At 45.1% G+C, this 14,193-nt stretch overlaps 1 protein-coding gene across 1 annotated transcript; it reads left to right on the forward strand.

Annotated features, from left to right (window-relative positions):
* Positions 1–211: 211 nt before the first annotated feature.
* tulp4b (TUB like protein 4b) lies at positions 212–13,375 on the forward strand. The gene is made up of 16 exons (XM_076299215.1): positions 212–345; positions 2,155–2,301; positions 2,627–2,896; positions 3,249–3,377; positions 3,657–3,818; positions 4,122–4,302; positions 4,445–4,552; positions 4,998–5,164; positions 5,584–5,808; positions 6,101–6,335; positions 6,601–6,748; positions 7,130–7,262; positions 7,352–7,445; positions 7,573–7,716; positions 7,842–11,314; positions 11,976–13,375. The coding sequence occupies exons 2-16, from the start codon at positions 2,281–2,283 to the stop codon at positions 12,090–12,092; spliced, it is 5,607 nt and encodes a 1,868-aa protein (XP_076155330.1). The 5' UTR covers positions 212–345; positions 2,155–2,280; the 3' UTR covers positions 12,093–13,375.
* Positions 13,376–14,193: the final 818 nt, after the last annotated feature.

Here is a 14,193-nt window from a genome sequence, read left to right on the forward strand (position 1 = left end):
GTGTTCCTCTAACTGTTGAAGGAACATCACCAACTTCATCTGAGATTACAAGTCATATTAAATGCGAATATGACTGAGGAGGCAGCTGGCGCGTGAGCTGTAGCTGTCGCGCCGCAGTGTGGCACGGACAATCTACCCACTGGATAGGGTCGTTCGTCACGTGATGCAAACCCGTTCCGTCAGAGTTAAGGTTGCCAACACAATTTTTTAAAATCCCCCTACAGTTCATGTTCATTGCGACAACGCTCCACATAATTGATGGAGATTTTCGCCCTCGTTACAGGAGGATTTTTGTACGCATGCGGCAACCTCCTTCGAAGACGCACCAAGTGCAAGCTGACAGAGGTGAGTTTGCTGGCTTAATCGCAGACATGCCAGCAGGATTATCGCCCATTTAAATGAGTTTGGCGTCGTTGTATGTGTTTTAGCATCTGTTTTGGCCTTCATCGCTCCTTTCATTTACTGGAATGCGCAAGGATGGACATACTACGGGATAGGTAATTATCGAGCATAGCGCGGCACACGTCAGTGATGGTGAATTATTTTGTTGAAACTGAATCATGTGTAATTAACATGTCTTGCCATTTCACACAAGTAATTCGTTGAATTCCATCCGTTTTATGATTCTAGTCTGGATTCGAATTTTAGATATGGACTGATTACCTAATTCTAGAAATGGGAGGCGGTGCTTTTATGAAACAGTTATTTTAGATGTCAAAAAGAAAGTTAGCGACGCAGATGTGTTTTAAAATACAGGATTATGTTAGTTGAGTTATCGTGGCTCTTGTTGCCACGACGACAGTTCAGATAGTCATTTTTTTCTTCAAGATAGCCTACGGTGGCACCATTATTCGACTTCATTAGACCGCACAAATTCACATACCTCGAGAGCCTGTCTTGACATTATAATTGCGCCTTTGGCAGATTGTCTGTGTAGGCCTCATTAATAAAAACAGCTGTAATTTTTACTGATGTTCCGCACGTCCCGTGACGTCAGATCAGACCAATGTCAAGTCCCAAGGAATCGAAAATAGTGTTTAGGAGTCTCCCTGTTCAGTCTGGTGGATGTCTCTTGACATAAATTGTGTACCAGTAAAACACGTCGACATCTCGAAAACGCCCTCATAATGTTATTTGAAGACCACAGAATATTAATTGTGACCACGGGTTTGCATATATTCACCCACCAATACCAAACCTGTCTGAAATAGAATATCAGGTGGAAGTGAGCCTATTAATGAGAACGTCTTCCTAGACACCAGAGGCACGTTTGACAACCAAGACAACACCAGTAGTGGATTGAATGCAAATATCTTATCCATTCAGACCTCATGCATTACAAAAAGCCTTCATGTTGGCACCTATCTGTGTAACGATGTTCACTTGTACAAAGATAAGAGCACTAGGATGGCCATATCTCTGAAAACATGTAATTGAATACTCAATAACCCTGGTTGTACCAACACCCGTTTCATCCTTTCATCTGTTCCATGGCAAGGCCTATTTGAAAATACTGTGGACTTGTGTTGTCCTTTAGTGGTCTACTTTCATGTAAAACATATTAGATTATCTCCACAGATAATATAATAAACTTCTATTATGGGTATAGTGAAAGAGGCAAAGCATATTAGACCCATGTGATACATTTCTTACCCTCAATGTCAAACCGAACCATCTGAATAACTTTTGCAATTTGTGTTCAATTGGTGCAAAGAAACAGTATTGCTTATATATTGCTTGTATATACATGCATACAGTAATTGTCAGCAACACCTCCTTACTATTTACTTCTGTTTTGTTTAACAGGTCATCAGGTTGCAACACTAACTTTCTGTACATTTTCTCTGTGAATAAAATGCATTCGATTTTCCCCTCTAACCTATTTGTCATCCAAAGGAAATAAAATAAAATATGTATTAGAATGAAGCAAAGTGTTTTGGTTTGGTTTTTGGTTTTGCACAGTTCATTGGTAGACTGGAATTAGGATACAAATATTCTTTCATCTCTGATTAGGTTACATTACTGTACATTAGGTTAAGCCAACACAGGGGCTTGTGATGTCAGCATTAACTGACATCTAAAAATTAGACTTTACCCTGACCCTAATCTCACAAATGAAATTAATTTGACCACGTGTGTAATTTTGCTTTGCAGTGTGATGGCCTGATGTTCACCCAGCTTCCTACTTGTACTCCCATCTGCAATTCTGGAAATCAGCCTCTACCAGATTCAATCTAAATTACAAAATGGAGCCCTTCTTCAAAGACGAAATTCTGTCTAATGATGTCCAGGAGCTATGAAGTGAGTAGCTAATGCCACTTTGGTATTCAATCATGTGTGGCAGATGTTCAGAATATGAATTTATCAGAACAGCAGAGACATGCAAAAGAGGACTAATTGACCCCCACGGTAATGGAGGCAAAATATCCATCTGTATCTGTAGCTCATGAAAGTCATATAAACTAAAATTTTATGATTATTCTTTTTCCAACAATTCTTGGACCAGGAAGCACAAACAAAATGAAAGTAAAATGGAAGCTCAGTAGTACCAATTGATACAAACAATATGTGTGAAGCAGGCCCTAACCTCTGACTGCGTTTTGTTCCGACCTTTCCCCTTCCGCAGCCTGGTCACTCAGTAGGGATGCTGGCCGCGGTGGAGCACGGTCCCACCCTCTGCAGCGACTCGAACATCCTGTGCCTCTCCTGGAAGGGCCGTGTGCCCAAGAGTGAGAAAGAGAAGCCCGTCTGCAGGAAGCGCTACTACGAGGAAGGATGGCTGGCCACGGGGAACGGGAGAGGCGTGGTGGGGGTGACCTTCACCTCCAGCCACTGCCGCCGGGACAGGAGCACTCCGCAGAGGATCAACTTCAACCTGCGTGGGCACAACAGTGAGGTAGCTCAGGAGTTCTCATGAAGAGAAGAACCTCTGTATGATAAGATTAGTCTGAAACCTCAAAGGGTAAAGAAACCTCTGGGAGGGTTTTCACTTCCTGAATGCAAGATAAGAACAGATCCAGGCTATTTCTTTACTACAGTACTTTACATAATTTTTGTGTATATTCTTTGTTCCTATTGTCTTTGCATTTACTATCATATCTTGTACATATTTAGAATTGCTTACAATTTCACTAATTGTGTGGAGAAGAAGTTTGTTGACACCAGATTATGCTAGTCAGGTGAATTCTACAGAGTTTTAGGCCTGTACCGTTCAGGTTTTTCATGGAGACTTGATTATCCATTCTCAGGTTGTCTTGGTGCGTTGGAATGAACCATTTCAGAAGCTGGCCACATGCGACATGGAGGGAGGGATATTCGTGTGGATTCAGTACGAGGGCAGATGGTCAGTGGAGCTTGTCAACGATCGTGGTGCCCAAGTGAGTAACAATGCTTTCATCACCAAGGCTGTTCTCTCATCTCCCATCTCAACATGATCTCCTAATAATATCTGTTTAACAGTACTTACTGAAGAACACAGAATAGTAATGAATAGTAATAGCTAATAGTAATAGCTGCAATGAAACAGATAGTAGTAACAACACTCAAATGCATGCAAGATTGTGATGTGATAAAAGGATATTAATATCTAAGGCATTTCCTACAGTTGTGTGGCATGAAGTGAACCTTTCCTTTGCGTCTCCTTTTGTGTTTCTGAGGTGAGTGACTTCACTTGGTCACATGATGGCACCCAGGCCCTCATTGCCTACCGTGATGGGTTTGTTCTGGTGGGGTCTGTCAGTGGACAGAGGCACTGGTCATCTGAGATCAACCTGGAGAGTCAAATCACCTGTGGAATATGGACCCCTGATGACCAGCAGGTACCCAGAAAATATTAATACACATACTCAGAAGAGGGAGGCATTCCTCATCGCCGCACATGTAATCATATTGTAGTCATGATACCATATAGAGTGTGTGTTGCTGGAATAACAAATGAATTTGTCGAAATGTTATGTACTGTAAACCTACCTTTTAAATTGTTTCAAGTAACCTGGTAAACACACTTCAAACATGTCCTTCCTTTCCTGCTCGACTTGAAGTGGGGAAGTGAATCATACCGAAGTGGCCCTGATATTGTGTCAGTGATAGTATTTATAACTGCACTATGTTTATCTTTACAGGTATTGTTTGGAACTGCAGATGGTCAGGTCATTGTGATGGACTGCCATGGGAGGATGCTGGCCCATGTGCTACTGCACGAGTCTGATGGCATCGTGAGCATGTCCTGGAACTGCCCGGACTTCCTCGTGGAGGACAGCACGGAGAGTGACACAGATACAGATGACAACGCACCACCTCAAGGTAGAAAGCAACCCCTTCCAAACCACAGTGTATCTTCAAAATTGCATGGATGGAGTATAAAAATGTCTTATGTGGTTATTTACTAGCAGTTGGTACTTCATTATGGCCTGACTGAAATTATCCATTTTTTTTTATCTTGAAGTACGCAATCTAAAACCTCTCCTGACTGTAAGCTTCATATCTGGAGACATCAGTTTAATGAACAACTATGATGACCTCTCACCTCATATCATCCGCTCAGGACTGAAAGGTAAGCAGCCTCAAGTGAAGTGGTCATGAATCATGATATCTAATGATAGGAAGGTCTGAGTCCTGCACTTTTATGTAAAGCACATTGATTGAATGACCTCTGTGTATGAAATGCGCTATACAAATAAACTTGACTTGACTTGACTTGACTAAGGGGCTGTCAGAAATCTATCAAAAACGTAATGAATGAATCTTTGGGTATTTAATGCTCGGCATCTAGTACAGTGAATCTTTATCAGAATATTCACTCTCTGAAGACCCATTATTTGTGTAAAACCTTTATTTTTTGCTTTGTTTCCAAAAACCTAAATACCATCTGTTTACTGTGTTTAAGAATCCATCATGCCATGGTCACATGTAGCCTTATTACTATAATTTGTGCACTAGTAATGTGTGGGTGGTTGGGTCAGCTGAGTACTAAGAAGAGGAGCGTGTGTGTGCTGCAGATGTGGTGGTCCAGTGGTGCTCGCAGGGGGACCTGCTGGCCGTGGCGGGGATGGAGCGACAGAGCCTTCCCTCAGCCTCCGCCTGTGCACCCATTACCCGCAATGCCCTTGTCAAGTTCTACAACGTCCAGGGGGAACACATCTACACGCTGGAGACTCCAGCACAGGTCAGCTGTCCTGCTGGTGGTCACTGATAAGGGAATTGGGGTGTGAGCATAGTGTATTGGGGTTTGCAGGTAGGATGAGTGATGTTGTTATTTTTTTCCAGTCCAACTTCACATTTTTACCTTGAATGTATGGGGGTGGAACATTCTGGGCTACAGATGAACATGATCATGAATACAGTAGCTGTTTCCAAACCTTTACACTATTAGTTGTTGTTGCCAAGACTTAAAGCCTCTGATCATGTTTGTTTGTTTGTTTGTTTAACTTAAAGCCATTTCAGCAACTAAGGCTATTTAATGGCCAGAGCATTGTGTGTTAAGCCTCTGATCATAACAACTCATCTTGTTCTCTGTTGCTCATGATATCATTTGCGTGGGCGAGCCCTGACAGTTGACGAGCCTTTTGTTGTTTGTGCCTGCAGCGGCCTATCAGCACCATCTGCTGGGGCCACCGAGACTCGCGGCTCTTCCTGGCGTGTGGGCCGGCGCTGTACGTGGTGCGCGTGGAGCACCGCGTGGCCAGCCTGCAGCTCTTGTGCCAGCAGGGCATCGCCAGCGCCCTGCGGGAGGAGAAGGACGTGGGCAAACTGAACATGCCCTCACTGCTCTGCTCCTACGTCACCTCTGCCTTTATTCCCACCATCAAGGTAAGATCTGTAGGGCTTACATACAGTATGAAGGGGGCGGTGGTAGCAAAGTGGCCACGGAGGTGGGCTAGCATGCAGTAGCCAGAAAAGTTGTGGGCTCAGTTCCTGGCTGCCACCATTGTGCCCTTGTACTTAACCCTGGGGAGACTGGCCATTGTAGTAATTGACATTGCATTAACGTTAAGTTGCTCTGGATTAAAGCATCAGCCAAATGAATAAAGCATAACTGCCTATAGCATATTATCAGTATGGCGTTTGGGACACTAAGAAGCTTACTTGTTTTTTGTTGTAGCCACCAATTCCAGATCCGAACAACATCCGCGACTTTGTCAGCTACCCCACGGCCGGGAACGAGAGGCTCCACTGCACCATGAAGCGTGCAGAGGACGCACCTGAGGCAGGGGGGCCCTGCTACACCCTTTACCTGGAGCACCTGGGAGGACTGGTGCCCATCCTAAAAGGCCGCCGCATCAGCAAACTCCGTCCTGAGTTTGTCATCATGGACCCCAAAGTGGACAGCAAAGCAGGTGAGCATGACTGCTGCATAACATACAACATTATAACTTGCATAACTTGCAACAACTTGGATTGCTCTGCAAAACAGTTTTCAGGTGTGGACACACCAACAGATCATATAAATATTCTTACTAAGAGGATAACTAGATTTTCATTAATTATATTATATATGAATTATATTATATAGTGAGTTGCTGTGTTTGTACTGCATTTATTAAGTCTGAATAGAAGATGACTTATTGAATAAATACATTTTGTTGTTGTGTGTGATTCCAGACGAGGTCTGTGTGACCAGCATGATGTCGTCTTACATGACGGACAGCTGTAACTGCTCTGACTCCAGTGACATAGAGCTAAGTGATGAATGGGGGGGAAGGAAATCTCCAAAACTGTCCAGGGGAAACAGATCCCCAAAGCTTCCAAGGTACCTTAAGCCAACAAAGCATTACTACTCAATTAAATAAAAATGTAAATAGGGATTACATGGTAAATATCGATGTTACATTTCACATTCAGATCATACAAGCTTGTAGTGATTTCAGATCCACAACTGCATTTACAACTTTGTATTCTCAGTTTTGTAAAACCATTGAAATGTTGTCTCTCTTGTCAATGTTCATATAGGGGGACAGTATGGGTGTTTTTTGCTGGTGTGGTTTGGTGTCAGGTTGTTAAAGAATATGTAAGGTTATTGATGGATATGTCAGTGTAGTCTGGTAGGACAATTACATTGTTTTTTCTTTGATAGTATATTGCATGTATGTTGATCTGAAGTGAAGTCTTGATATGTCAACTGTTTCAACAGAATAAATATGGAATCTAGGAAGTCCCCAAAGCTGGCCCAGGAGATGTCAAGGTCTCCCAGACTACCAAAGAAACCACCTATTCGATCTCCCAGTCTCACACGAAGAGAATTCACCATGGACAGCATCAGTGAGGTATTGTGGGTTTTTCCAAATGTACCATCTCAGCAGTATATTTCCTTTTTACATAATCTCATGCATATTTCACTTTACTTTATCCACAGCATAATTATCTGGCACAAGTCACATCCAATATTTGGGGAACCAAATTTAAAATAGTGGGACTTGCAGCGTTTTTGCCAGCCAATTTGGGTGCCGGTAAGAAATGAAATCAGATTTCAAATTTAATGCCAACTGTGCAGAAAAATCTGCTTTGCTCCGCTTAGTACGCCAGACTATTAATATTTTTCATCCTTTACTGTAATAAAAATAAATTTGTGTGCAGTTATCTACAAGACCAGTTTGCTCCACCTACAACCAAGGCAGATGACGATCTATCTCCCAGAGGTGCGTAAAATCTCCCTGGATTTCATGAGCCTTCCCGTCTTCAACCCAAATGTCTTCAGTGAGGATGAGGATGATTTGCCAGGTATGCTCACTTATATCATATTTGATAAGCTGACAGACACTATGCTGGTTTCTGTTTTTGGAGATTATATTCACATCTGATTTCTTCAACTCGCTAGTCTAATCTCAGAGTATTTCTTTTTTTAGTCATGGGACCATCTGAAGTGACAGGAGACAACCCTCCTTGCACTGTCAACATCCCTATCGCCCCAATCCACAGCCCTGCCCAAGCCATGTCTCCAACACAGAGCATTGGCCTCGTCCAGTCCCTTCTGGCCAATCAGAACATTCAGCTGGATGTTCTGACCAATCCCACGGCCACAGCCTCAGCAGCAGCTGCAGCGGCGGCAGCTGCCAGCGTCCCGGCCCCCGACCACAGCCAAGAGGTAGTGATGGCCTCTCACACTCTGCCTGCGAGGTACTCCAACCCTGGCCAGGCCATGTTCAGTGGATTGGAGATGAGCTCACTGTTGACTGGGACTCTCCCGCCACCTCCACATCACTTACCACAGCAAAGTCATCAACAGCGTCAGCAAGACCATCACAGTCAGCAGTCAAAACAGCAGCACCAGGTGCAGACGCTGAAGCTGCAACACCACCAACAACAACAGGCCCAGCAACAACACCAACAGCAAATTCAGCAACAGCAACAACAGCTACAACATCAACAACAACAGCTACAACATCAACAACAGCAGCTGCAACAGCAATTACAACATCATCAACAGTTAATGCAACAGCAGCATGCACAGCAAATCCCATCACAACATCAGCAACTGCAACAACACCAACAACAAATCCAGCAACAGCATTTGCACCACCAACAGCAAATCCAACAGCAGCAGCATCACCACCAACAGCTTCAGCATCAACAGCAGCAGCATCAGCTACAGGTCCACCACCAACAACAGCAGCAACATCAGCAGCAGCAGCAGCATCCGCAGCATCCACAAATGCCACACCAACAACACACGCAGCATCAGCACCAGCTCCAACAGCAGCAGCAGCAGATCCAGCTGCAGCATGAGCAGATGCAGCAGCAGCAGCAGCAGATGCAACAGCAGCAGCAACAGATCCGGCAGCAGATCCAGGAGATGCGGCAGCAGCAGCAGCAGCTCCAGCAGCAGCATCAGCAGATCCAGCAACAGCACCAGCAGCTTCAGCGGCAGCACCAACAGATGCAGCAGCAGCTGAAGCTGCAGATCACCCTGCCTCCTCCGCCCACCGGCTACCCCACCATCCCTCTCCACCAGCTGCAGATGATGCCTCCCATGCCCCAGCTGTCGGACCAAGTGCCTGACCGAGTGGAGCAGCCGCCAACGCTGACCCTGAGGACAAGCTCCTCGCGCCCGCAGTCGTTCATCGAAGGCGACGTGTCTTTGGAGATACAAATGAGGAAGGTGAATCCCCCACCGCCGTACCCTGGCACTGTTGTGTCAGCGCCCCCGCCACCTCCATCTACTGTTCCTCCAACCCTCATAGCCAGTAGCGATGGCGCTACTGCGCTGTCTGCGGAGCCCTGCCTGAGCAAGGATGAGTTCTCTTTGCACCCCGTAGGGCTGCAGTACCCTACTCCTCTTGGCTATGAGAGGATAACGACCTTCGACAGCAGCGGGAATGTGGAAGAGGTGTGCCGCCCACGCAGGCGACTGATACGGAACCAGAACGCCTACAACATGTCCGGCATGGGTTCGGCCACGCTCAGGGTCACGTCGTCCGAGGGCAAGAAGATCCAGCTGCCCTACAGCTCGGCAACACTCAGCCGTCTCTCTGTGCCTCGGTACACCATACCGAGCGGAGATCCTCCCCCGTATCCCGACCCGGCCAATCAGATCAACACCATCAGGAGTCCCACTCAGAGGATAGACAGTAGCCTAATTCATGCCACGATGAGACGTGACCGCAGAGATGTGGCCCTGAAGGTTTCCCAAATGGTGGACACTGCTAGGACCCTGCCCACAAAGGCCAAGATTAACAGCGGCCTGACTCTTTCCTACCAGCCAAGGGCTCCCACCGCTCTGTACACATGCACTCAGTGCAGCAGCAACAGCAGCACTGCCAGCGTCAGTGTGAGCAGCGGTGGCACAAACAGCAGCGGGATCGCCGGGGGAACCGTTGTGCGTCAAGAGTTCCCTCCAGGGAAAGGAGCGGGACACAGCACCATTATAGTGCACTCGAAAAGTGCTTCATCGTTGGCCTCGCAGTCCTCCTACAACCTTCTAAGCCCCGTTGACAACAGCAGGGACAGGACTGTGTATGTCAACTCTGCCTTTACAGAAGACGAGACGTTCAACCAGCAGTGCCATTTGGAGAAGTCTGTGAGGCATTTAACACTGGGGGATGTGAGCCTGACCGTGAAACGGCCCCCGCCGTACCAGTGGGACCCTACCTGCACTGATCAGATTTGGCTCCCCCAAGAGCAGAGCATTCTGGCTGGTGCCACAGGCCCTCACAAGCCTCCTCTGCTCCTGAGTCCAACGCAACAGTTGGATGTGAGTCGCTTGCCTTTTGTGCTCTCCACCAAACTGCCCCCTAACCCCAACACGCTGACTTTCCCTGGCTACCAGATCTCCCTATCCCCCTTCCCACCAGGCGTGGGGCCTCACGTGGGACCACAGATTCAGTCTTTACAGAATCCACCACCACCCTGTTCACCCAATGACATGGTTACCTCTGTGCAAGATCCCTCCTTGGTTCTCCCTCCGGGCTACCCACCTAACCTTGCTAATTTAGCCTGCTGCCCTCTTCCACCTATGTATCCCGGTGCTAGTTCTTGCAGCAACCTGCAACTGCATCCAATGGCACTGCATCCATGGAACACTTACAACCCCTGTCCTCCAATGCAAGACCCCACTGGTACCTTACCTGGCAAGTCCCAACAAGTCTTGGAGAAGCCCATCCTGTCCCCGCCGCCAGCTCCTCCTCCACCCCCTCTGCCTCCTCCACCACCTCTCCCGCCTCCACCTCCTCCCCCACCTGCTGAACTTATCAACCACCAGAGCACGTCAAAGGCTCTAGCAGAGGCAAGTGACAGCTTTCAGGAGCGGGAGGCCTCCCTCAGCGAGAGCCCTGTTCCCCAGGGCACGGACAGGTTCAAGAAGAACCGCAAGAGGCTGGACAGCCGAGCCGAGGAGGCCAACATGCCCACAGTATCGGAGGGCAAGTCCAACAAAAAAGAAGGCCGGGCGCTCTCAGACTTCAATTCGCTCATCTCCAGCCCGCGTCTCGGAGGCCGGGAGAAGAAAAAGCCCAAAGGGCAAAGAGAGTCGCTGAACAAGGGCAAGAAGCTGAGCAGGACTACCAACGAGTTCCAGGACAGCTCAGAGTCTGAGCCTGAGCTCTTCATCAGCGGCGATGAGCTCATGAACCAGAGCCAGAGCAGCAAAAAGGGCTGGAAGAGCAAGCGCAACATGCGCATGGCAAGCGAGCTGGAGGAGATCAAGTGCCGCAAGGCCAATGAGAGGGAAGACCGCAGCCTTGGAAGCCAAGGCTTTGTCTATGTCATGGCTAATAAGCAGCCATTGTGGAATGAGGCCACACAAGTGTACCAGCTGGACTTTGGAGGCCGTGTGACACAAGAGTCAGCCAAAAACTTTCAAATAGAATTGGACGGGAGACAGGTAAACTTCCTTTTTACAAAAACTATAGATAGTTTAAGAAATATTCTATTTATGTACATACAGTTGTCATTGTCATTGTTGCTACTGTTGAAAACAATTGCTACTGGTGTATACACAGATATCCCATCTATTACAAACTTTAAATAATTTGTTACATGTTTATATGCTACAATGTACTCAGCAGCAATGTACTCAAATTATAGTAAAGCAGAGTTAAAAGCGCTCTAAGCTATGTTGGGTAATGTCACTTCTGTTGACCTTTAAACAAAACAGAGAGCTAGCTCGCTACTCCCTCTCCCTCCCTCCCGTGCAATTGAAAATCTCCTAAATGCACATCTTGTCGGTGATGGGCTTGAACAGTTTATGTTTCGATGGTCCAGGATGAACCAGGTTGTTTTTGTTGCTGTTTTTGGAGCCTGGGCTGTCCACAGAGACTGCAGTTTTTTTACAGTGTATTCAGGGCAGAGGCAGCTAGTGGATGGTGAGGTGATGTGTGTGACAAAAAATGTTTTAGCTTAGAAACTGTGTAACATCGCTTAGAGCACCTACAGTAAAATCTCACTTTTATTTTGACATTACTTGACCTGTTTTGCTAGAAGAACTAAATGTTCTGATGCTCCAGTAATTTAACAACTCATGTCTCCTCTCTGTCTCCCTTTAGGTAATGCAGTTTGGCAGAATTGATGGTAACGCCTACATCTTGGACTTTCAGTATCCTTTCTCAGCTGTCCAGGCGTTTGCTGTTGCCTTGGCCAATGTCACTCAGAGGCTCAAATAAGAAGCCTTTCTCAAGGAGAAGGTCTGGCATCGGGATGGACACAAAGAGATTTGTTGTTCATTGTGCATTGTGGCCAATAATGTTTAATGCCTATGAATTCCACAACAGCTGCTGTTCATGTTATGCATAAGGCTGAATGAAAATGGAAAGTCCGGTGATCGCAAATTAGTAGTCTCCTAAAAATTAAGCCTATTAATAAAAGAATAACAACAATGCATATATTCCATAAATATAGACAAGTGTCACATGAACACTCACAGTTAACTATTCACTCATGCAACATAATACAGTAAGAGGTTTCCTCAACACGGCCCATAGGGGACAAAAACAATATTATGGCTTTATCAGGAAAATAGATATTTAATGTTCATTTCTGTTGTTGAAATTTAATACTATGTTTTGATTTTATGAAAGTATTCTCTGGCTTTGTGCAAACTCGGGTAAATATGCGGTATGTGCATGTAATGGCTACATGTGTTTGAATGTCCTGTCCTGATGGCTACAAGAAAAAAAATTGAGTCTTCAGGTTAAAAAACAGACTATGATTGTGTACAAGGGTTTGCTTTTGGCTACATTAGTAATTCACTCACTCCATGTAGACCATGGAAAATTTGATTCTGCATTAAGGAAATTTAGACCATATTAAATATCACTTCTGTGAAGTGATCCCACTGGCATACCCTATGATTTGTGTCAATAAAAAGTCACTCAGATTTTGGGCATGTCATTGTGCCATTTTTGCCTTTAGATGGTATGCACTTTATCCTAACACACGCTATTTTTAGGATAAAAGACATGTTTACATTCAGTAACCACAAGATTGCTGCTTAAAGTTTGTTTTGAAAACGTTGGCAAACGCATGGACACATTAGATACCTTGAGTGGTGCTGATCAGCCCCTCATCATAGTGATTGTTTTTCTAACCTCTTGACAGCTTACAGCTTTTGTTGCTAAATGGTGTGTTTCTGGGGGGAACAACTTATGCCCTTTTTCTGCAAAGAGAGCTTAAAGTAAACCTCACTCAGAGACAGTTCAACATTTGTTTGGTGTGGAACTATGCTATGGAAGGTCCTGAGGCTGTATTATTACAATATATTTTGTGTAATTTCTGTTAAAATTGTACCAATAGTACCGTTTGCTATCTGGTGGTTTGTTAGGTAGAACAAAATGGTGGTTCAGGAGGAGAGGGGCTTACCTGTGTTATGTGGCTTGACTATTGTAAAATATTGCAAAATATTTGTAGACAGATCAGACACATTTAAATATATTTCAGACGCCTTAGAATGATGCTGTGATTTGTCACCTGAATATCAATGAAATAAATTAAAGGCATATTAATTACAAATAAAAATCAAACTTGTTTGTGATTTATTATGATTGTTATGTTGACCATGCAGCTGTTCCTCAAAATAGCTTTGCTTATTCATTTTATTCAAAGAAAGATGTATTATGTTGGCATATCTAGTGACAAGCATCTAGCAGTTAATTTTAATTAGAACTCCAACACAACAATAGGTTACACCAAGTGGTCCATCCGACATATCCTAAACAAGGTCCCAAGTTATGGACAGATGGGTAAACTAGGCCAGTGGTTTTCAAAGTGGGGGGTGCCAGGGGGGCCTCAGCAAGTTGGAGGGAAAGATAAAAGCAAGAAATAAATACATTTGAAACATTTAAAATATACTATGAGGGTTGTTATACAATGCCATTATAATAATGTGATGCATATCTGAACATATTTCCCATGATAATGACTGGGAATAATAGTAGAGTGATGGCTCTCATAGGCCTATAGCAGAAAGCCCCAAATAAAATTTTTACACAGTGTATGCTCCATCGCGATGTGGTTGTGGCTAAAATAATTATTAGATTAGCTTAATGTATTTTTACATTTGCCGTAGTATTGTCGATGGGTTTAATCAATAAAACATCAAGGGGGTCCTTGGCCAGAACCTAGTGGTATTTGGGGGGCCTTGTCGTGGAAAAGTTTGGGAACCCCTGAGCTAGGCTACTACCACCAGAGCCCTTATTAGACATTCTCTGCTACCACCCAGTGGTCAACTTTCACCCTTGCCTCTGGGCCGAAGTGGGCGGGCAGTCA

Source organism: Alosa pseudoharengus, unplaced genomic scaffold (genome assembly GCF_046254945.1).
Source record: "Alosa pseudoharengus isolate Yale_2024_CS ecotype anadromous, Long Island Sound unplaced genomic scaffold, YU_APseudo_1.1 YU_APseudo_1.1_scf_22, whole genome shotgun sequence".
Taxonomy (NCBI): Eukaryota; Metazoa; Chordata; class Actinopteri; order Clupeiformes; family Clupeidae; genus Alosa; species Alosa pseudoharengus.

Excerpts from the sequence above, each read along its gene's own strand:
- tulp4b (XM_076299215.1), top strand. The coding sequence starts at position 2,281 with ATGATGTCCAGGAGCTATGAA. Across the intron at positions 4,303-4,444 it reads TGACAACGCACCACCTCAAG|TACGCAATCTAAAACCTCTC; the intron begins GTAGAAAGCAAC and ends TTTATCTTGAAG. Across the intron at positions 5,809-6,100 it reads CCTTTATTCCCACCATCAAG|CCACCAATTCCAGATCCGAA; the intron begins GTAAGATCTGTA and ends TTTTTGTTGTAG.